The 24760-nt window shown below is 41.2% G+C and overlaps 1 protein-coding gene across 1 annotated transcript in view; it reads right to left on the bottom strand.

The window, feature by feature from the left end:
- The window catches only part of RPS6KA2 (ribosomal protein S6 kinase, 90kDa, polypeptide 2), a 170354-nt gene extending 149326 nt beyond the window's left edge, over positions 1-21028 (bottom strand). The window contains exon 1 of the mRNA XM_009891451.1: positions 20930-21028. Within this exon, the coding sequence (XP_009889753.1) occupies positions 20930-21028 (99 nt within the window). The remainder of the gene's footprint in view (positions 1-20929) is intronic.
- Between the last annotated feature and the right edge of the window lie 3732 nt (positions 21029-24760).

A 24760-nucleotide genomic window follows, 5' to 3' on the forward strand; every position in this document is an offset into this window, starting at 1 on the left:
GGGCAAAATTTGCGAAGAAGAAAACACCCTGGAAGGAACAGCTGCGGAAACAGTCAAAACAGGTTTGGGTTTTTTTTTTTTTTTTTTCCAGACATCCAGCACTCTGTATGCTTTTGACAGGAGTTTCTCAGCCTTGTGCTGATTGCTGGTTTGCTCCAACCCTCTCCATACCCTTCTCTGCCTTTTATTTCACTGTGCCTCCTTTCCTCCTCTCTGCCATGTTCCTCTCTCCTCCCTTCTCGCATTTTAGATTTAGTTCTAAGTGAGCCTTCCTCCCTTCCAGAAGCACCGCACCTTCATCAGTCTGAGTTTTGCTGAACTTCCTCTCTCTGTTACAGCCCCTCACTTCCAGTCCCCCCATCACATCCACTACTGACAAAGACCTCAGGGCGTTCTGTTTTCACAACCAAAGCACCGAGCACCTCTCCTCACTTAGCTGGTGGGTACCAACACAGAATAGCCATAGTTATAGTAACGGCTCCTCAACTGAATTGAAAGCTCACCGCTCCTCTAACATCTCCAGCATGACAAAACCCTCTTAAAAAGTAAAGTATTTGTAATCCCTTATTCTTCCCTCACATCCCAGCTTCTTCTCAGGCATGCCTAAAGCTCAGGGCGTGATTCAAAGGAGTCAGGCTGTGGTGGCTGCTGGTACCCAAGTGGGGAGAGACTTGAAAGTCTGTGCAATGAGCCTTTTGGAGAGCCGACAAGGTAAGAGAGGAAGATGCATGTATGCATGTGTGTGAATTTGTGTGCACATGCTTGTGTGCAGTCAGGGACTGCAGCAAGACTGCTGATGGCATCAGGAGCCAGAACTGGAAAAAGCAGGCAGGGGCAATGGAAAATCTGCAGTGCTGTATGTGTGTATGTTGGAGTAAAGAAACTGAAGGCATCAACTCATCATTACCTGATTGTCCATTTGAATTAAAATCTCACATAAATACATAACATTGAAAGTTGCATAAGATATTATATACTTTTAGAATAAGAGCTAATATGTACTACTCCAAAAATGCAGAGCTCTATTAGCAGCACATGACCATAAGCTTTATTTGGTGTACAGAAACCAGATTCTTGACCATTTACCTGCTTGTTAATTCATAGTTACTCAACACAGATTAGACACATGTAACAAGCACTGCCATTAAAGACTTTACCCATCAGAAATAATGCCAATTAATGCCACATTAGAAAATAATCCAAATCCTGTCTTAGATAACCTCCTTGGTAAACAAACAAACAGAAAACAAACAAAAAACAAACCAACTCCAAACTTGTGGAACAATTTGGAGTCTCCAGCAGGCCACCAGCTCTAAAGAAACAGTGATGTATTCCTGATTGACACAGGATGGGTACAGCACTCTGCAGCCTTCACTGCATTGGTCCTTCTGCCAGGGGCACCTTGGTGTTACTGGGGACAAAAGGGGTAAGATTTCTGGGCCTTTATTACTGTGCTGTAATCATTCTAACATATTCAAACAGTAAAGTATCTGCTCTGACAGCCTGAAATCAGGAAATAAACCCAAAAGCTTGTAGGTACGCCCATAGGTTTTACCACTGAGGAGAATATAGAGTGGAGCCAGCCTGCAGTATTTTGAAGACTAATGAACAAATGGTGTACATTGCCTTTACTCCCTATAATTTTCTACTGTCATATAAATTCAATTCCTGGTTCTTCCTCAACATTAACCAGTATTTCTGGACAGTCAGATCAAAAAACGTAAATTAAATCCAAAATATCTGACTACATATATCTTTGATTTTAAAGCTTGAGTAATTATAAGCACAATATTTTAGACTTCAGGCTATATTAACAATGATCTTTACAAATGTTTCTGCCATCAGAGAACTTAATTTTACCAACTTCTATGTCCTTCTGTGTAGATTGTGGCAATGTTAAAAAATCCTAAAACTGAAAACTCACAAAGCATAAAAATTAATAATATCCTTATGATCACTTCCTGAAAAAACTGAAGCTTGAGGAATTTGGGAGAAACAGTTAAAAAGTACAAAGACCCTTGCTTCAATCCTGCAAAGACTTGTGTGTATAAGATACAGTCTCATCAAAGATGACACGCCTTTCCACAATCAGATGAATATCAGACTTAGCTCTCTTTAAATCCAACAATACTCATACAGATGTTTGGTCTGTAAAAAACATTACCTGTAAAATTATATTCTTCTAAACAAGTTGGTGATTTTTTTTTTAAATAATAATAGCAATTGAATTATTCCTCATTTCAGAACATTATAAAATACTATTACCTGTGCTGCTTGCCTAATTTCCATAAAACTATGCCTCTTAAAGCTTTTCTATCATGATCTTATTTTTCCTCATGCTTGCTCAAACGAGAAAAATTTCCCTCAAATGAACATACGTCTCACTTCAACAACAAAAGATAGCATGAAGAATGTTTCTAAATGTTAAAAGGGACATAGGATGACTATTTTCTGGCACTATATTTTTTTCCAAATGTGTTTCTAAATAAGAAACATGAGTAATTGCAGACTTAAACAGAGAAGAGAAAGCAAAACAGTATAAAATTGCTTAGCAATATAAAAAGCGCCATGTAATCATCACAGTCCCAAAAAGAGGTCATCAGCAAGTAAGAGTTTAGTCTGTGCAGACCTGTTGGAAGGATGCTGGGGAACAGCAAGACAGACAGCATGCACTTGTAGAGAAGCCACTTGAGTGTGGAAAGAAGCAGCAGAAGGTTTTTGAATCCAGCCCTAATTTACACAGATCTCTGGGTGTCCTTCTGCGAATGACCTGATGCTCTAAGCATCAGGGTTTGGCAGATTTAGCAATGGAAACCAAAGATAGTTTTGCTTCCCACCATTTGCTCCATCTCCCTTGGCGATTACAGCCCCTATGTCAGAGGCAGCAGCACAGATGGTGCATCTGCCCATCGCTGCCCTAGTTCGCAGCCTGGCGTGTTAGTGCCACCCATGTTCCATCCACGATTTTGACCAAGCAGTCATCTGCAGGCTGCCAAAGCACGGCAACCCATTCCCTCCTGCTGCTGCAAGGCAGATAAACCACTGCAGGAGCACTTCATCTTCCCAATTTACAAAGTCACTCGTAGCAACAATGCATTCTCGCTAAGAGTTGCAGTGACTGGGAGTACAGCCCGGTGCTGGTGCATGCGTGTAAGCACCCAGCGATGTGCCACGGTCACATTCTACCTGTCTGGGGCAGGAAGGGCAAGAGCTGGGAAAGGGCTACACTGAGGGGAAGGGGAGATGTGAGTTCCCTCTTTCTCCTCTGTGCCACTCTGGTGACTGGAGGCTGTTGGACTGCTCTGGGTCAGCAACTTGTGTTAATGCAGAAGAGAGTAAAACTAAGACCAGTAAGAGACCAAGGCAGGAAGATGTCTGAAATAGCACCTCACTAAGTTTCTCATGGTTTTCCATTCCATAAAATAATGCTTACGTTCTATTTAATACAAAGACTAACCTTCCCTGCCCTCTCCTCTACCAAAGCGGACTGCCCAGGAGGAGGTGGCTGTGGTACCCAGGACTGTTCTGCTGACCAGCTTGTGATCAAGGCAGCACATACTTGCAAAGTAAACAAGATTTCAAGTCTGGTTTGGCCCCTGTTCTCTGGTCATGCTAACCCAGTTCATTAGAGGCTGCTCTGGCAAGCAGAAGGATGTTCCGTCTGCCTCCTTTCTCCCGTAGACCCATTATGCCGAGGGTAAATCTCTTTTGCTTTTTTTTCCCCCCTTCCATCTCTGTTGTTCATTCTCAAGCCTCTTTCTCTCACCCTCCAGATTTCCTCTAGGCCCTACGCCATCTGTCCAAGCACTCCTTCTCTTTATGCATACTGTTGCATTCTATTTCTTCTCTGTCTGTGATCTATATTTAGTTGTTTTCCTGTTTATACACCCCTCCAGAGAGGGGTATTGTTGAATGTGACTAGTCAGGAAGAGAAACAATGCGGTTAGAGCACAAATCCTTTCAGAAGAGTAATTGGGATGAGAAGCCGTACAGGATTGGGTAGGATATAAAACTTTTCCTTAAGATTAATCAGAAACAGAAATCTGAATATAAATCCATAAAACCCCTTAGAGCAGCCTGATCAAAGCCAAAGAACACCTAAGTGAGGGAAGAAACAAAGGCAAGGAAACACATGCAAACTTTTTTCTTTTTTTGACTCTGCATTTCTACTTCTTTTTCCATAAGTAAAATAAAATAAAATTTCTGTTTGGAAACCTTGTAATATCTGTGTCTCTCTGCTCAAACCACCAGGAGCCCCTGAATATGAATTCAGAGTGCATACATGACGAAATCTCTGGGAAAAGTGTACTTAAAGACTACGGGAGAGTTTACTGTCTTTAGCATAGGAGTAGTAAGCGTAAAGCTGGTTCTCAAGAAGTTGGCTGCAGCGCAACTGAAATCAGGACAGATGAGAATGCGTGGGCCCACCATGGTGGGACAGTAAAGAACAGCAATCCAGTGTCCACACCACGAGGAGTGTCTGTCTGGTCTGAGGGCACTTGCACAGCAAATAAACAGAGCGTTTCCCATCTTCAAGTCTCTTACAGAAATAAGTTGCTTGTGAACAAGGGTGTGGAGGTAGGGATTTGTTGTGAAACACCACACACATGCACTAATAGTGGGGAAGCTTGATAGCGTGGGTATTCTCCATAAGCAAGACTTATTTATCATCGTGCAATGGAGCCCTTCAGTGGCAAACACAGAAATCTATGATTTGGATCAAAAGAATGTCTGGAATTCTGCTCTGGAGTTTTACTGTTATAATCGTGCAAACAGTTTTGACTGTCATACAGAATCAATAACTCTGATTCTCTAACATTCTGCTAGCAAATGCATTGGCAGCTAAGTGGGAGCATTGTGTGCAAGTCATTCATTTCCCTGGTATCACTAACTATGAAAGCAAAAGCTGGAGGACTGTGTAAAACATCACGGATGTTTGAAAAACTCCAAAAGGTATGCAGCTAGTGATTTCACACTTAATTTTGCTGAGTGAAAACCTGTGGGTGTCACTAGTAGATGGTGCACAGCGTGGATTAGAAAAATGCCTGTGCAATAAGAACATCTCTCAGCACTTACGACTTAAATATGAATGTGGATCTGCCCTCAACAACCAGCAGACATTCCCTAGCCAAAGGGGGTCCACAGCCTTTGCCACAACACCAGAAGGGAGGACACAAAGGGAAAGGCTACAAAGTGGAAATGAAGGCAACAGAAGGAGCACAGCGGTTTCAAGGAAAGGATGCTTGCAGCATGTCATGCTCTATTGAGCTCATTTGCTTCAGTTAGTGGCAAGAATGACTGTTTATAAGATATTTAAACAACGGGAGGAAAGTGGCTTAGCCTACAGGATGGGCTTCAGCAGTGGAACAGAAGATGCATCTGAAGCAACTGGGAAAAAGATTACTTCATTAGCAGCACCCTTCAGGGGCAGGAAGAGCCTCTTAAAGACCAAAAGGGAAAAGCCTACACCTGTGGGGACAGGAGATGATCTGATGATCTAGAAAAATGCCTCAATCACAAGAACAAAAGGGAAAGAACAAGGTCAGAAACTGTTCTGTCATGCCTTGAATTAAGAGAAGTGAAGATCCTGAAAGGGAGAAACCATTTTTAAAATAAGTTACACAATATCGGTTTGGGGGAGATATTTCCACGAATAAAAAAACCCCAGTGAACTCTAGTAATTTTCAGTCCAAAAGGAATGTCAGCAGCAAATGTCAGCTTTTCTGATTGGTGTCCAGCAGAACTAACCTGAGCTGCTTTTCTGATTGGTGTCCAGCAGAACTAAACAAACCTCTGCTCTGAGTCAATGAGAGGTTGCATCTGGTATTATGAGATCAAACTCTAATCCTCTTAGTAGCATTTTCCGTGGAAAAACTGCCATACTGTATGTATTTACACTGTTACGTGCATTAGTCATATAAATGCTATATACATACACACACAAAATATGGTGGTAATTACAACATATTACTTATACGTTGTATAATCTGAATCCTGTTCAGAAACTGTCCTAAAAAGGAGCAAAATACCCGTAGGCATTATTTGCTTATGTTCCCTTTATTGCAAACAACAGAAGAGCCTGTCTGACAAAAAGATGCGTATAATCTGGTTAGTGTAAAACATTTGTTATACGTGCCCATGTAAGTCCCTTTCTCTCTGTGTGCATTAATGTCTCATTTATAATTCAGAGGCAAAGTATAAGGAGGCTGTACAAAACAGGTCAGTTTTAATTCCCAGTTGTGGGGCACAGGTACATAGCCAGGGCTTGGCTAAGAAATTTAGCAGCTCCACAGTGTCACCATGCAGAGATCTTGCTTTCATCCTGCAATCAGAAAATGTAAAAATTTTGTATATTAACCCATTTGACCATTCAGCATTAGAATACGAGACATCAAACTATTTAAGTAACTTGATAGCATACAAATACAGTCCCATCCAAGAGAATTTTGTAGCAATTATTATAATGCTTTATTTCAAGGAGAGCACAATTTAAGAACAGCATTCTTTCCAGACTTGCTTGCTCCAACGATTCCTCCCTGAGGACTCCTCATTGCACACTCCAAAGCCTCTCTTAGTGGACAGTCTAAATACCCACTTTTATCCGGGAAAATTAATTATTCATGTCAGCAAAGCCAATATCAGCTAGCAAGACAGGATGTTTCAAGTAAACACGAATGGTCTATTATAACTCTGTAACAAGCATTCTAAAACCTTTCAGTTATTGCACTATAATATTCTTTCTGATGAATTCTTACTTTGGCAGCCTACGCTTTCTGTTAAAATCCATAGGATTGTTAAAAAAATTCCACCAATAAATCACTCATTTGATGTTAAGTTCTGTGCATTCTTTCTCCATAAATTATAGTACAATTCCTCTTTCCCCCCCTCAGTACAGCATATTATAAATAGCTCAAAACAAACATCTTTAATCCATTTCAACACAAAGATGACCACTGGATTCCAAAGAGAACAGCCAGCACCATGCTATGTTTCCTCCCTCTTATATCAAAAGCATCTCAGTAACCTTGACAAAGTACTGCTACTAGTTACTTCTCCTGCCTCACCCATTAGATTAGAAACAGGAATTGCTAAAACAAAAGAGCTACCTTATTTTACAGTAGGGGAAAAAAATTAGTAAAAGACCACACTATTATGATGAAGAATCTCATTGCTGGGGACTACAGTATTTCAAAGCCCAAATATTCTACACAGGTAAGTAGACTGATCCACTTGTTTCTGCAGCAAATCCAAATACACTCCTCACAGTATAATCCTCGCTTGCTTCCTGGTGTTGAAGTATAGAAACTGTTCTGTAAACAGTGCAGTGATGAATCCCAGTTTCTTGTCAAGTTCTCCCCCTCTCTCTCCTGCCATCTCCCCCTGCTTGGCTTTTTTGGTGGCTAAGGAGTATGCTTCCACTCTTGTTCCCCCTGTTCCTTCTTTTTGTGGTACTAGTGGGGTGCCTTTCTCTATTTTCACAAATCTTACATGAAAAGCAAATGCCCAGAAAGCATTTGTAAAGCCTCATTTCTTTAGGAAACTAGGCTAAAAATGAACCCAAATCAACAATGCAGTTTTTCGGCAATTTCCTGTGTTCACACACAGACAGTCCCCTTCAGATGACTGCGCTGCAGACACACAGCACGCTGGCAGATCACCATTTCAGAAAAGTAAATGAGAAACCTGACATTTTGGTTTGCATACAAGGGTACCAGCCTCTGCTGGGGTAACAGAACACCTCAGCCATCCCCACTGCTGGTTGTGAACCTCAGCAGCTCAAAATTCAGCTTAGTTGGGTTTTATTTAATGAAAATAGATAGATAGAGATAGAGAAAGAAAAATTTTCCATGAATACAACACTCTTGGTGCACACGCATATATCAAAGTGCCTGCCACATACAACTCGACTGTTTCTTTCTCCTAAGCTTTGAAGATTTTTCAGTTTAGGAGGCAAGAACAAGACACGATCAAGATCCAGTTAGGCAACAGTTAGCATTACACTGAGAAAAAGCCAGATTCCAGATTTAACAGTCTCAATATAATTTGAGAGGCCAAATCTATAGAATATTGTGATTTCAGATACAGATGTGTTGCCATCCTACACTCTAACCTCCAGCTCAAGCAAATTTAGCCTGCCAGGCTCACAGGCTTGGCCAGGGGATAGCTCTCCTTTACACTTCCAGTTATGAGGACACCAGTTTTGTGTTAGCCCAGAAGCCGGTAATAATTTAAGATGTGCTTAAATAGAAGGCAGCATTTGTTTGGTGTAGTCCTTGTTGGCAACTTGAGGCCACCAACCAGGAGACAAACAGAAGCCAAGGAGGTTTACCTACAGTAGGTTGTTAACGCATTCTGTTACATCTCGCGTTTTGGCAGGGAGGAAGGAACACTGCGATATCAACAACAACAATGCCAGTCTGGTAATGTGTTAAGTGTCACAACAAAAGCAATACAAGTTTTCTTCTGACTCAGATCTGGTTACAATTCCAGGGGGGGAAAAAGAGAAATTCTATTTTCTTTTCTTTTTGCTGTGAATGGCATAGGCTTGTACTGGTTTAGGCTTTATAGCATTGTAAATTTAAAAGAAATATCCCTTAACTAGCAGGGCAAGGTGCTTTGGGTAGAAGAGCTTTTTATCGTAAACGCCTAAATTAATGCAGGCCAGTTTGAAATTTTTCATGCAAATTCCAAGATGAACAACTACACAAGTTTACTCCTTTCAGCAAGTTGAAGTGGATGACGACCACGTAGAAACCAGGCAAAGCCATGAGGCTTTGGGTGACTTCACCTATCTGAAATGACAATGGACCAAAGTTGGCAGCAGATTTTCACTTGAGGTTTTTTTGTTCGAAGTTCAAAAGAAAACCCAGAGGGTGAAAACACAGACAAAACAGGAGAAAAAGTTGTCACGCAAAGCAAAATGGTAACACGGGTAGCTTTATTTCACTATTTTCCAAGATATTGTAGGTGCCATAGTAACCATGCTTTAAAAACAGAGTATGGTGCTGTGAAAATGGTACTATATAGAGCTAAAATCCCAGACAGACATTCGTGCTCAGTTGGAAGCAGAGTTGAGTCATAGGTATAAAACCCTCAACAATACATTCGGGAGCCTGTGATGCAAGGGGACCCTCTAGGAGTTTTTGCTGCTGAGAGAGAAACGATCACAAGACAGTTGGCTATGGAAAAGACAGAACACAGAGCCATTTGAAGAGAAATCGGTAATGTATATGAGGGGGACATTTCTGAGAGATGAAGTAAGCTCTGTATTTGGGATTTGCTTTTGAGTTATCTGGCCATTGCCCAGCCTCGGAGCCGAGTGTCTCCTCTGAATCAGCACTTCCTCAAACAGTTTTGTTTTTACTGATGACTCTTGAGTTACCTCAGTAAACTGAGGGTGGAAAGTACCAAAACAGAGGCAGCACAAACATGTGATTCCCATTGTCTGAGTCTAAAGCATAAATTAAAAAAGCTGAATCAGATGAATGATAGGGCGAGGGAGAAGGAAAAAGCAGAACTGTTACCTTAACAAGGGAAACAGCTGAGAAGGCAAAGTAAGAGTTTCGGTAGACGCCAGGACCCAAGAGCCTGGTCTCAAGGGCACAGTTTCCATGTGTGCGCAGCTCAGCGTTTCCGTGGTCCAGCCGTGGGAGTCTACACGCCAGCGCACAGCACATTCAAATCCTCGACCTTTATTTACGAGAGGGAAGAAAAGCCTGAAGACAAGAGTAAAGAATCATATCCCAGGAGGGCAGAACAACTTAATTTCTCCTCCTGAGTAACTGGAAAATGGGGAGTTGATGTGCCTCCCTGAAGAGATGATACAAAATCCCAGACAGTGACAGCTCTCTGATCACTAGAAAGATAAATGAGTGCTTGTGGACCATAGTGATACTCCATGGAGTGAGCTCTATTCTTATTTCTGTCTCAGTCCCATGAATGTCACACCAGTAAAAGGATTTAAAAAGCAAGGGGAAAAGGGCAAACTTTCTCTGGCTGTGGTATATACAGTATGTTAAACGTTTTTTAAGTCCCCAATTCCCTGGAGATGGGTTATAATTGCCATGGTTGTGCATGTGGAAGATGAGGAGGAACAGACAAGCACAAAAGAAGAGGCAGAGAAAAAAACCCTAAACCGATCAGTAAAAGAATAAGCGATCAAGAGGGGAAGCAAAGAACTGATATATCTTTCATAAATAAGGCTCTTCAAAAAGATTTGGTTTGGAAATGACCCAGACTGTCTGCATTAGGAAATATTACATTTTTAATCCACTCATTTGACATGCATTATGAGAAAGATGGAAATATTAAATCAAAAACTTAAGACTTTTCTTAAAACTCCAAGGAAAATCTTCTGTACAGAGAAAGATGTCCAAGAACAACTCCTCCCATAACATCACAAACATCTGCCTGTTATAGCATTTCTTTCAATTCAAACGTTACTCAAATTAATTTTATGGCTTCTTTTATAAGCCTGCTACAGAAGAAGAAAACACTTTTAAACCAAGCAGGGGAAGAACAGGTAGTTGGCACCATTGACATAATTATATCTTCCTAAGCAAACAATGTGATCATAGGTAACTTACACCCTTTTACAGAAGAATACCAATTTTCAAAAGTAAATTGACGTGCAAACTTTGTAGATGTTTGGAGAGAATATTTTCAAAAAGACAGTTGGGACAAAATGAGTATCTTTCAGCAGATAATCACTATAGGTAGTGGATGCTATGGAAGTAACAGTCCTCAGAACCATTAATGGTATTCCTTCTAACATCCCACATGGGTTTTCCTGTCTGGGAAAAATTAGAAATTTGTTTGCTAGATAACAAAATCCCTGTTGTTGAGAAGGCTTTTAGAAGTTCATTTCATACCGTGAGGCAAAATATGCCATTAGACTTTTTTTTCAGCATGTGGCCTTTCAAAGAAAAGTAAATACAGATAGAATTCCTCTGCGGTGCAAGAAGGGATGCTATAGCATCAATGGCATTAACAGCCATAGGAAGGGAAAAGAGAATATTTGGATGCTGCCATATTTGCAGTGGTGGAACAGCAGGAAGTAGGTGAGTAAATATCTACACTTACTCTGCAAGTGTAGTAAGTTCTGCTGCCCACCATCCTTACCAGCATTGTCACTCAGTATGTTATGATATGATATTAAGTTTTTCACAAAAAAGTGGGGAAAAAAATGCAGTTGCTTTTGAATTATGCTTTTAATAAGGCTTCTTCAATTCTGAAAACGCAAAAAAAAGTTGAAATCACAGGGAAAAAAAGCATCTCAGTTACAGATCATAGAAACCACGGTTTCTCTCCAGCTCTTGCAACACTGGTGATTTTTTTTTTCTCGTATCGTTTTTGCAGTTAACATGGTATGTGCGCCTGTCTTTTTTTCAGACCTGAGCTAATGCCCCAAAAGCGCTCATCCTTATGACATAAATTCTTGAGTTAGCCACCAAACTAAGGATAATGTAACTGAAAGTTCTTAAAGAAGAAAGCAAAGTCTCTCCTCACTCCCCTTCAGCTTAGTTTGACCCAACTTCTGCTTTAGTAGCTTCACATATTTTCTGCTTTACAATTGCTAAAACTTCTCCATGGAAAAGGAGGCTTCAATAATGAAAACGAAGAAGTTTTATTGCCTCAGACTGGCAGGCATCATAAACCCAGCCAACTTTGCAATGCTGGAGAGACTGAGAGGGATTAGCTGATGCCTACTTTAGCGGGGACTTTCCTGCCTTTACACCTCACAGCGCTTTTTCTGTGTGGATTCACATAACGTACTTCCACCCACTTCTTGAGTGAGCCTAACCACGTGGTCCTCCTTTGGAAGGAGAAGTTGAAGAGAAGTTGACAGAATGCAGAAGTAAGAGCTAAGATTAACTACCACATTTTCTTTTCCTCCTTTTGTGCCTATTTCACTGGTTGCCACATACAAAGGAGAAGGTAACTCCCAAGGGTACAAGAATCTGGAAAACAAGGACAGATATATCGTCTTCTCCAGAGAGGCATATATTCTTTCAAAGTAAGGTGCTACAATGTGTTTGAAATCAGCTGTAAAATGCCAACACTTTAAAATTCCTTTGTATTGCCAGCACATGAAAACCATTCACATTTTGAAAATGTCTTGGTGAAATGTTAAGGAGTTCATTTCGGAAGAAAAAAAAAATAGTGATTTTACTTGCCAGGAAAAAGCTTCAAGTATTTTCAATATAATGAGAGGTTATTAAAAAGCTTTTGAAGTATGTACTGTTTAACATCTGCACACATTTAGTAATCAAAAATTCAAATTCAGTGATATGAAATGGTCTTGAACTGTGTCATGGAAATAATCTAATATAAAACTTTGTTTCAGATTATAGTTTAGTAATAATTGCAACGCATAATCATACAGGAATAAAGTCGATACTGTGCAGACTATCAGCAGATCCAGCGGGGTTTAAGATATTTAGATAGATTACTTTAAAATGAATGCAATTACAACGTTTAATTGCTGTCCCGGGCATTTTCTAGTCAGAGACAGAGATTGTCTCACACAGGGAAGACTAGCATGGAGATGTGATGATGCAGAAGTTAAAGGCAAAGATATCTGCCAGAGTCACGGGACCTGTCCACTAGTTGCTCTCAACATGGAAGTAGAGAAGACAAAGTTGAACTGCTGCAGGATTTTCTTTGTTACTCACTAGCAAAACAACAGAAATTTCCACTAAAAGAAAAAAATCTCTCCCCTGACCAAAAAACAAAATATCCGCCCAAGCCTTTTACTTATTTGTCAGGAAAATTGTTTCTATAAGCATGTACTATGGAGCTTTTCTTTCGGACCATTTATCTGTGCTTGCCATTTTGCATATAAATTACATAGCACAGATAGGCCTCTGTTAGAACACAGGACCAAAGTACAGACTCGTAGGACAGTCAGGCTTGACAAATGCCAAGAACACACCCTATTTCTCCAGACTGTTACCAGCCCAAAAAAGGCTTAACCCCAAAGCACGTTCTACAATATGCACAGACCTCACAAACCAACAGGTTTGAACTTTTTCAAACATTTTTGAACATTTTACAACTGTTCTCACCATCACTGAGTTCATTCACCCTTTATGGCACACAGCAGCCTGTGCCATATTGCTAACTGAAGTAATTACTGGATTGCTTCTCGCCTAGGGACATGGCAAAGGTTTGAGTCTGGAATACATCTTTGCATTAATTTGTATATGGAGATGTCTAAAGCTCGGTCTTGTTCATAATGATAGAAAAGACTCATAAATTCAGCACGGAGTTAAGTTTTCATTGTAGTTTTTAAGGCCAACCTCTAACATTCCTCTGGAACAGAAATCTTATTCTTTATTTCGCTTTACATATTATTTCATTATTTGTAGTAAAACCAGCAGCCTCTACTAAATTCTATAGTTTTAAAAGTAAATTTCCATATAAACTTTAAAAAATGTCCAGTCATACCCATCTTCTCCTTGTTGAGTTCTACAGAACTTAAAAAAAATGCACAACATAAAATCCCAGACCCTGAATGTATATGCATGTGCATAAAACATATACCACACGTTTACACAAAAGGAGAAAAAAAATATCTTTTCCTGCTTACCATCAGTCTCAGCTCACCACTACTTTTTACTTTTGTGTGTATATATATATATCTCACAGGAACTGACATCACCCAGCACTCAGATATCCCTAAAGAAGCCCCATGTTCCAGCACTGTGTTGACATTGTCCTGTTCGACATCACAAGTGGGTACCAAAAACTTGTCTGGAGGATGGTACTTGTGAGAACAAGCAGGACTAGGTAGCCTCTGTTGTTTAACAACAAGTAAAGTTGAATTTTATAGATAAAACCATGCACTCATTTCCCCCCCTTGTAAAGCCTTCAGTGTATTCATAACTTTTGAAGACAACCATTTACTGCCTACTGCCAGTCATGCATAGGTCCAAATTTAGTCCTGCAGGAAAGAAGCATGACATCGTTTAATTACACCTGTAATGCTCATTTATTATGAGCACTATGAGCTCATTTATTTAGGTTTCATAAGATATCTGGCATTTAGCCGATTACTATCATTATTTACCATCTGAAAGGACGCTAGCAGTCTGTGTCTCGCCTTCTCGCCTTTGCACTGCTACACAATGCCTAATATCACTGCAATCTGAGAAAAAGGGTTTTCCCATTGGAAACATTACAGTTTTGTCTTCTGCACTCTTGATGGTTTGCATTTCCAGTATCCTTGAACTCCTGGTGCGCCGGTAGAAGAGAGCTCTAGGCCCTCCCGCATCCCACAGTAAAAGCAGCTCTGCTGAAATACTGATACCGGCAGTACATTTCGAAGTCGAGAGGGAGATTTCACAGCTAAAGGGTGGCTTCTCCCTTCGAAGTCTTCCAAAGCCATGTTGTGGCCACCCTGTCACCATGCACACACCCCCTCAGGGAAGCGGCATCCCAAACTGTTTGCCTGGAAGGCACTTCCCTGTGTGCGAATGGTAGCTGTCCTGCGAGGACCTTGAATAGATGTATTGCTTGCTTCCTTACACATGCTCAGTCAGGAAGCTATTTTCAAGGCAAATTCAGTGGTCCACTCATTCTTTTCCATTTCCTGACACTTTGTTCTCCAGGAAGCAAAACTGTGCCCTGTAAGAGCTGATGGGATCACACACACACACACACACAGAGTGTCCCAAGTGCAGAACTAACGGCTGCTTCCCTGCAGTACTTTGAGTCTTTCTTAACAGCAAATACTTTTACAGAATCGTTGCAGAACTAGGACTGTAAGTCTTGTTAAAAGTGAACGAAGGGAACTGACTAGCAAATATTTAGATGAAAACTATTTCTACTTGAGTAACTGGTAAATAAACAGAAGGAGGGTTTTTGTTCTGATTTCTGTCTTACTTTAGAAATATTTCCAGTTACCTGTGAGGACAGAAATGCAAAAAGCACACACAAAAGGTGTCCTCTCCTGAGACTAGTGGATGAATTGAATGCTGATGATAATAAAAATAGGTGCAGGAGAGCTCAGCCATCTGAGAACAGACTTTTTCTGCCACAGGGTCAGACAGGCCATAGTGTCATGAGCTAAAACCTAGAATAAAATTACACATTTTCCACTTGCATAAAACCAAGTTACTCCAGATTACTACTAGGTGGGGGCTCAGCTGCCTGCAGGTCCCAACCAGGCCACCAGGTTCAGGTCTTGTCCTCCTGAACACCCACAGAGAGATGCTCCAGGCTCAGGGAACCATGGCATTACCCAGCCCACAGATGCAGAGGAGAGGCATTGGCCTCTCCATTTCATTCATTTTATTGTTCGTGATCATGACCAAACGTGTTCACCATACCACTGCGTCATCACCAGTCACGTAAGGTATGCATGTGCATGGCCCATCAGCTGATCAGACAGGATCCATCTCACAACTAAATGAAGACCTCTTCTTTTAATATGAGGATATCAGCCTCTATGCCCAAATGTGCATGTACTCTGGCTATGTGACCAGAGTCTGTGTTTAATCTTGTGATGTGTGTCAGAAGTGATCTGACATCAGAGCTCATGGATAGGGTCCATCAGCTCCGGACTGGATGCCAAATACCATCAGATCAAGGCATCATGCAGGCATTTAGATGGTGGAAATGGAGCATAAAATGAAAATTTGGATTGGTCTTTGACAGAGTAGGGTCCTTTGAAATAAACGGGATTTTTAAAACAGACCATTAACATCCAAAAGAAAGAAAGAGCTCCTCTATAACTTCTCTGTAACAATGTTGCTGTGACCAGCACAGGGTCATGCTCCCAAGTCCCCAGCTTTCAGGAAGAAGGAAAGCCATTTTTCCCACCCTACAGCAATGGCTGAGAAAGGGGACCTGACACGGCAAAGAAAAGGAAACAATCTTTTTTTCACAGTTACAATGTGCAGGACAAGAAGACACAGACTTAAATTGCCATAAGAAAGACTTGTGTTAGACATTAGAAAAGCTCTCAGACACTAAAGCTAATGTTGTACAATACACCTAGAAAGGTTACGGGCATTTACTATTGGAAGTCTTTAAGAAGAGGTTAGAAAAAACATCTTTCTTTGGTGGAATAGTTTAGATATAGCTGATACCACCTGAGGAGGAGGAGAGGGAGTCCAGATTAAGGCTTTTTAGACCTCTCCCAGCTCTATTTTTCTACGCTTTTTCTGTGGACAAGTTGTCCCTACATCTACGTGCTTAATTTTCCCTTTCTGTAGCTCAGCCGTTAATTTGAGGCTTATGGGAAAGAGCACATAGCAGGTCTGAGGCACAACAGATTGTTTATTTGGGATAAAGTCAGAGGTATTTGGGGAGCTGGGGAGCAATTTCTTTATTATGAATGCATACATGTGTGAGCAAGCTTTCTTACCACCAAAACTAATGTAAATAGGTAGAATTGTATCAAAGGACTTAAAAAATCATCATCATTTTAATTTTACAAATGGGGAATGCAGAGCAGAGAGGTGTGTACCACCTGTAATGACACAGCAAGTTATAGAAATGAGCTTAAAAATTGGATTTCCTGGCTCCTCATGTGACCTATCTGATGGACTACACGCTCCTCCTGCTCTGCCTCCCCTCCCCCCAGCAAACCATGCAAGACTACAAGAATTGCAGCATTTCCTCAGAAAAGTCTTGCCTGCAGCTGGGGGAAGTCAGACTACAATAGTGTTGGTAACTTCTGCTGTAACAAGAACACACATCACAAAGATATTCATTACCAAGGGGGGAAAAAAACCCCAAACTAAATCTACCTCAGGACTCGCACCTTGCAGAGCTGATCTTGGGCTGCTAATCCCCATCTCCATTTTTTAACTTGCCTCTTTCTGTCTAACCTTGGACAGATAGAATAAATTCTTCTAAAAAATCGTTATCTGTAAATAAAGAGAAGAGATTATAAAGGACACACTACTGATAAAGAACAGAATTGTTCTTTATACAAGCACAGAAGAGCTCACAGCTGTTCGCAAATGAAGCATTGCCCCAGTCCACTGTGCAAAAGGAGCAGTCTAGCTCAGCATTTGCTGGCCACTTCCCTAAGGCTGCTCTAACTTAGACCTATAGGAAATCAGAATCAGAGCCGAAGATTAGAAGTGAAAATCTCTCATAATAAAGTATTATAAAGTCAGTGCCAGTCCTTCTGCACTATTCCTTACCAGGCTGCATAGGCTTGCTTCCGTTTCCTACATACCAGTGCTGGAACCCAAGGAGGACCCACACTTGAATCACCCACAGGAGGTCCTGCCTCTCACAGCTGGCTATGCTGAGATGCACCAAGCTCCAAATTAATTTTTAATTAATTTGCAAGAACTTTTGTAGGCTCTAAGCCCCATACATAGACCAAACAGAATTTGGATCCACCACTACCAGCAAGACAAAACAAGAATTAAAAGAATTAAAGAATAAGAATAACAAAATAAGAATACATCAGGAATGCAAAAGTTGGAAACATCTCTCAGAAGAATTAATTGCAATGTTTTAATTGGTCATTTTCTAAAAAAAAAAAAACCCAAACAAAAACCAAAACCAAACAAACAAAAAACCAAACCAACAAACAAAAAAACCCCACAAAACAAAACCAAGAAAGGCTTTTGCGTCACTGGACTAAATCTAATCAAATTCTTTGCATGCTTAGGTCTTCCCTAGCATATTTGAACGGCATATTTAACTTTTGATTTACAAATCAAGGGATATTGCTCACTGCCATAAGATGCATTCCACTGGGGCTCAAAGTCTTTAGCAGATCCACGCTGTGCATACTTTCTCCTGATGGTTTTTCACATTCATGTTCATCAACACTCAGCAAGAATCATAAACAAAGCCCTTCTCTCGGGTGCACACATGCAGTTCCCATTGACTTCGCTGGATTTTCAGCTGACTTCAATAAGAACTCAGTGTGCATGCAGAAGGGCAAAACTTGGCTCTGCACATTTAATAAAATTACATCACTAGATACGTTATACGTGAAGGGCAATGCAGGCCATACTGAAAAATAATATAAACTGAAAACCCGAAAGTGTAGCCAAATAAGTTCAGATTTCAGCCAGTTTTTCCCAGAATAATAAAAAGGGCACATATTTTAGGCAAGATGAAACAAAACCCCTGTAGTATCTCATTTACAGAGTGCACTCTACCTCCTTTATCAGGAGAAAGTGTGAAACCTAGCTATCTACATAAGGCAATGATCGTCTCAGATATAGCGATGATATTGGCATATGAAACGATTAAGTAAAGGTCAAGTTACAAGCTGTGATTTGCTAAGTCATTTTCTGCATCTATATCCCTGCTCTGTAAGTTATGAAGCTCATTGCAAGGGAATTTAAAGCACAGCAGAACACCACAGGAGAAAAAGTAATCAATCATACGAGATTAATAACTAATACTACATTATTTTGAATCTATTCTAACAGTGGTATTTGAAAGATATCAAAGGCTTGAATCCAGGAGAATCTATCTTAAATCCTTCAACCCACTTTCCCGCCTGGCCAAAAGAACACCACAACAAAAATCTCACACAAACTAGGAACAACAATCCCCTTCCAAATTTCAGATGACATCTAGCAACACATGACTTCTGCCAGGTACATTAGCTAACGCACGCTAAGCAAAGCAATGCCACATGTGTTTTCTCCAGATTTCTTCCCTTTATTTTACTTTTACTCATTCCATGATGTAATAAGCTGTGCCTTTTTACTGCCTCTTTAAAAATATCTACCTATTAGGATGAAGAATATTCTGACTTCTAAAAACCCCACTACCAACAGGCTTCCTTGCACTTTCTGTTTGGCTGACAAGCACTCATTAGCCTGCAATTACAAATTTATACACAGAAGTACTCGGGGATGGAAATCACAGAGGGGGCTTGATGTTCATGTTTGTTTTTTCCCCTCTAAGAAGGAACATCTCTGATGATTTTCACATTTAAATAGCAGAACAGATTTTATGAATCATTTTTTCTTCCTGGTTGGAACAACCCCTATTCCCTGTTGCATTATAATACTGAGTCACTTTGCATAAAGTTGGTCATTACTGCCAAGTCAAGTAAGAGGGGAAGGAAGCGGACTAAACGCTCTGAACTTATATGTGTGATAGGATATGTATCAGGCTGCTTCTTGAAGCAGATTATTTAAAATCAGGAAAAAAAAATCATGACAAGACAACTCACACAAGGGAAAACTATTTCATAGATATTGAAAAAGTCCAGCAAATCTAATGTAACACTGATGATCAAAGGGATTGAGAAGACTTTTTTTTTTTAAAAAAAATAAAGTGGGGGTCTGGCCTGTTACAAATGCTGAGTCGTACTGGTCATTCACGCTACATTACCCAGTAGGTTAAATAACGAGTGTGGTGGAATCTGTTTCTCCCAAACTATAGCACTGTCAAATGAATAGTTACAAGGTTTGGTGGGGCTCTGCTGCCTCAACATCCCCTCCTCTCCTAACATCGTGCCCTAGATCCAGCAGCCTGTGATCCTCTGAGGAGCCTCAGAACTCCTTCATGTAATTCAGTGACTCCAGGTCTACTTTCTGTTGGCTCTGGTGGAGCACGAGCCTTGTGAATTTGCAGTGTGTTACAAGGAACATCTATTTCAGATTAGCCTTTGCAATTCTGGTTTCACAACAGGGAAAGGAAGGGTTCCCCTCCTCTCCTCTCAGTCCTACAGGGACAAGGCTGGTGTAAGGAGGGAGCTTCAACAACTTTCATTTATTAGTTTGTTTTAAATGCATAACATGACTATTCGGTGAGTGAACCAAAATTAGTTCACTTACATGATCATTTTTCAAGAAAGTTGATTTTAAAGAGTTAAAAAAAAAAAAAAACAACAAAAAAACCAGCCAAAAACTCTGCTTTTCTCCATGTCCTGTTTAAGCAATGACACATGAAGAACTTTATGTTCAAACAATTACCTGGTACTTTAAATAGGACACTAAGGGAATCACATTTTAAATGTATTCACACAGCGTAAAACTAATCCTCCTCCTGGGAATACCAGTGCAAATCAGAGTAACTCCTCGGAGGTCAATTGAAGTACACCAGCATAAAACAAATGTAAGGCAGAGGAGAATCAGGCCCCATCCACCTCTATATTAATGCAGAGGTTGCAGATCATCTGCAATGATAAAGTGAGCAACATAAATATAACTGACATGTATTCAATTGATCTCACATCCTGTCGACTATTCACAGCTCCAAATATAGGGCTGAAGAACAATGGTTCGAGGAAGGGAGGCAGAAATGCCGGTTCTACCCCATTCACACATTCCTATCTGCTAATACCTCTGACTGGGACTGCCCTCATCTCCCCACAGTGCTAAATTGTTGTAGGTTTAATCTGACATTATCCCCTTGCTCCTGAAGAACAACTTCTCCTTACCACAAAATAAAACAAAAAATACCAGGATGCACAGGAGAGAAGATAAATGCAAAAATCTGTGCAAGCGTGAGAACCTAGAGACAACCAAGCAAGAAAATCCCTCTCTAACATACCATATATATAAAAGGCACTAGCAAATGGATTCATTATTTAGAAATCTGGCACTGAGGAAGAATGGTATGTGCACAGGGGAGGAAGACTAAAATATGAGGCTATCGCAAAGTATGGTGTCATTTGTGCTAATTTAAGTGGATCCGTAATTATTTCCTACAACTTCATGATGTCCTGAACCAGCTTTCTCCTCCCCTGGCAGGCTGATAAAAGGATCCTTAGCAACACACTAAATATATTATGCAATGTATTGAATACTACTGAGAAAAAGCACTGAATTCACTGAAACAAAGAACATCAGGTGCAAACATCACCACCTCCAGGGAAAGATCAGCTTTAACTATTTATCACCTTAGTAAGCACAGGCATTCTCTTTTATCTCTGTTACCGGCTCCTAACGGTATTTGCTACATTTAACAAAGTTAAGGTGAATTTTACCTCAAATCTACTTAGGCTCGAGCTCTTTGACCGAGACTTCTTGCGGAGATAGACCGAGAAGAACCGACGCACTGTGAACTTCTTCATGTTCATGTCCATCGCCCCGTCCCAGCTGCGGCGCGGAGCACGAAGGAGCTGCGGCGCCGCCGGAGAAAGCTAGCGCATCCCGATTGCCCCCTATTTATATCCACAGGCAGGAGGAGATCCTCCGAAGTCTCTGCTCCTGTTCATCGAGCCGGGCGTAGCTATATGTGCGAGGGGTCCGTTGCCGGAGCCATGGGAGCCTGCTGCTTGCAGTCCGGAGCATAAAGGCGTTCTACTCCCTCTCGCTTTCCCGTGTTTACCTTTCGGTGCGGAGAGCCGAACTCTCTCCCTCGGCTCCCTCTCCCCCTCGCCTTAGGTCCTACTACATCCAATCAGGCTCTGCTCTGGCTGCATGCATAATCAGCGCCGGCAGATGACAGCTCCTGCGTCCCAGGCGGAGCAGGTCTGAGATAAATATTAGATGTGTCTATTGCTTTGCACTCCCCTCTCCTCTCAGTCAGGCTCTTTCAATTTCCTGGTTTCCGAATCACATGGGGAATAGGCACATGCTGCACTTCTGTTTTTAGCTCGGAATTTCAACGCTGCTATAATTACTGAGGGCTACGGTGGTCAGATCCGAGAAGAAATCAGCTCCCGCACGAGAATCTCTCCTGGGAGAAGGCTGAAAGACGCCATGAACCCACTGTCTGAGCAAAAGGGTCTGAACCTCCTTTTATTCTGAGGACTATGCAAAATAACATTGCCCCCTGCCCCCCCCCACCCCCCCAGAATTCAAAAAGCTTGAAATCCTGTTCATAGATTATCCGCCTGCTTTACATTAAAATACCTAACACTCGCACAGTTCTGAAAATAGAAAGCACAATCTAAATGGTAAGTATTACTATTCTTACTGTACTACAGCAGGGAGCTATAGCCCTTCTAAGAGGTTAAATATGTACATCTATTTACAGGCTATAATTTTGAGCCGCTCGCTATACTGGAAGCCTGCAGACTTACAGCTGCACCCCCACGCCCCCAACATAATCACATTTTTCAGCTTTTCTTCAAAAACTAATGAATTTCAGTGTGATCCAGGGACTGAAGAGCTTTCTCCGCCTGCTGCACGCAGCTTGGGCTCCTTGTCCTTGGCAGCCTTTCCATTCTGACTACTAAGGAGCACCCAGACATACCTTTCTCCCGTAACCTCATATGGAAAGTGAATGGCTCTGATGACTTATTAATGACTCAGATAAATAAGCCCAGGGAGAGCTGACACCACTACAGGCTGAGAAGACTCTTGGAGGTTAAACGGCAATACCACTCCAGTCAATCTGCTCTAAAAGAGAGACATGCATTTTGCTTTAATTGCATGTCTGGACTCTGTTGAGAACTATGTTGGCTGGTCATGCCTGTCACTACCTGCTTTGTTCATAGGTTCTCTGTCCCTCTCTTCTGTCTAAAGCTCACCAGAATCTATATGTACCTGGAAAAGCATATAAATAGGAAAAAGTAAAAAAGAAAAAGAACATTTTGGCATCTATGGTTTCATTAAAAAGGAGGTCAGATTGGAAGGACTACCATTAGTGCTGGGCTCCATAATCTCCCACAGCCTCTGACTCTTCTGTGCCTGCACCACTGCCGTCTCCCCCCATCCCAAGATAACTGTAGCGCAGTGGCAGTCTGCTTTATCCCTTTCTCTTCTCAGTGCCTCCTTCTGATCGCTTCCCTGGTTCTCTTGTTTTGCAACAACGTATGTCTTCTGGGGTTGCTTTCAAGGTGCTGCCCTGGTGTAAGCCACGTCAAGCCTTGGAGCCCTTTGCCACTACAGTTGTGTTGGTTCCTGGGTAAAGATCCTGGAGCGAAGGCAACTGACCCAGGAAAGGTATCTATATAAGGTACACCAAAAACCCTTTCCACAAGCAAAACAACAAAGAGGTTAAATTTGGCTGGTACCATCAACGTGAAAATTATTTGCTGATGCAGCCTATCTAGTCAAGTCAACCTTGCAGCAGTAAAATCCAAAGCGGCACAAAGGCCCCAGGCGCTCACCTGCCTACCTGACCCTCCTCCCACCCACACCACCGGGCTGCTGCTGCTGCTGCCGCCTCCTCCGCTTGGCAGAGAGGAGCCCCGGCAGCAGCCCGGCCAGCCACCTTCCTGCCGACAAACAGACAAGTTCAGGGTAGCTCCCTGAACCCTTCCCATCACAGATACAACAAAATCCCACCTGGACACTGATGTCTTTATTAATGCAGAGGAAGTGGTAATTTCCCAGCTTTGAATACAGAGCGGGTGTGTATCCTGCTGGGTATAATAATAATAAGTGTATGAGTGCCTATTACTACTGGTACTAGTAGATTTATCACAGCTTCCCCATCCCATTATGCATGTAGTGCTTTCACGTGTAAGGACACACAGTCACCATTAAATGTACCTGCTCTGTAATAAACTTCCAAGAATATTACACAGAATTAATACCTAACTATCAGGTACACTTATTACATTCAGAATTTTATTTTTCACCCTGTGTCCCCCCCCGTCCCCCCTCTTGAAAAAAAAAAATCCCTTAGAATGTATTGGCAATTTATGGTGAACATCAGAGCAAAAGATAGCCCTTGATGCTAAATGTTAGACGGTAACATGAACAGCATTCCCAGACTAGGGGGTAAGTCTCTTGCATCCCTGCCAAGACACAGCCATGGAAACAGGCATGATCTCTTTGCTTTCTCACTCCTCTTTCAACCCGGTGATTAGGGATTAAACACAGAAGGACAACCATCCATCAGTGCCAGGACACTGCTCTTCCCGTCTTGGGCAGCAGAGCAACAGAGATATTACTGAGTGTACCTTCCAACTGTAAAAAGCAAAAGCAACAGAGTTACAAAAATGTACATAAAAAAGAGTACAAATACAGATAGGAAACAAAATACATAAGCATGTAAAACTAAAGCATAGGGATAGGCATCCGAAGAGCAAGTTCTACTACAGTTCCATTGACATGGCATGCTTCAAGACATGGAACTTAACTTTGCTTCAGAAAAACAAATAAGAAGAGGCTTCAAAAGCATTAACGCAAACTTTCAGTTAGTCAGACAATATCCACTTTTCCCAATAACTCTAATAAAAAGGTGTAAGCCAAAACATAAATTAGATTAAATTGGAACATTCGTCGTTATATTTAAAAACATACAACTGTCAGATCAACCTACAATGTGAAAAATTCATTTCACTTAGAAATTCATGGCTGTAAATTATTTATCAGCTCCCCTCTGAGCAATTTTAACTGCTGAGGAAACTCGATGGAAAAAGAAACCCACCAATGTCTCTGTTTAAGACAAGAATAAACAAAACTTGTGGAAGGGGCATATGAAGCACTGACATCAAGCAGTAATACTCTGTATTCTAAAATATACTTTTTAAAACTAGACTCATATTTGCTGTAACACAAAATAAATAAATACAAGACCATGGCTGTTCCTCCTCCTCCTCCCAGTGAACTTAATAGCAAAATAAAAATTTACTTCAACTGGAAAAGGGCTTAAAAAAACAAACAAAAAAAAGCCCCAAACCAGGATTCAATACAAACTCTCCAACAGAAACCACTTGAAATTAGATATTAGACAACCCAGGTTCCAATTTTTAAAAGAGAAATGGAGAATTCCCAGTTAACATGCAAGAAAAGCCAAAGGTCCTTTCCTCAGGTGTTCAGATGGACCATACCAACAGTAGTAACAGACTGAAAGACCCAGACTTAGGACATTCACATGGGGCAGTGATGGAGCCTGCACAGAACATAAGCAAGAAGGA

Source organism: Charadrius vociferus, unplaced genomic scaffold (genome assembly GCF_000708025.1).
Source record: "Charadrius vociferus isolate BGI_N301 unplaced genomic scaffold, ASM70802v2 scaffold68, whole genome shotgun sequence".
In the NCBI taxonomy this organism is placed as follows: domain Eukaryota; kingdom Metazoa; phylum Chordata; class Aves; order Charadriiformes; family Charadriidae; genus Charadrius; species Charadrius vociferus.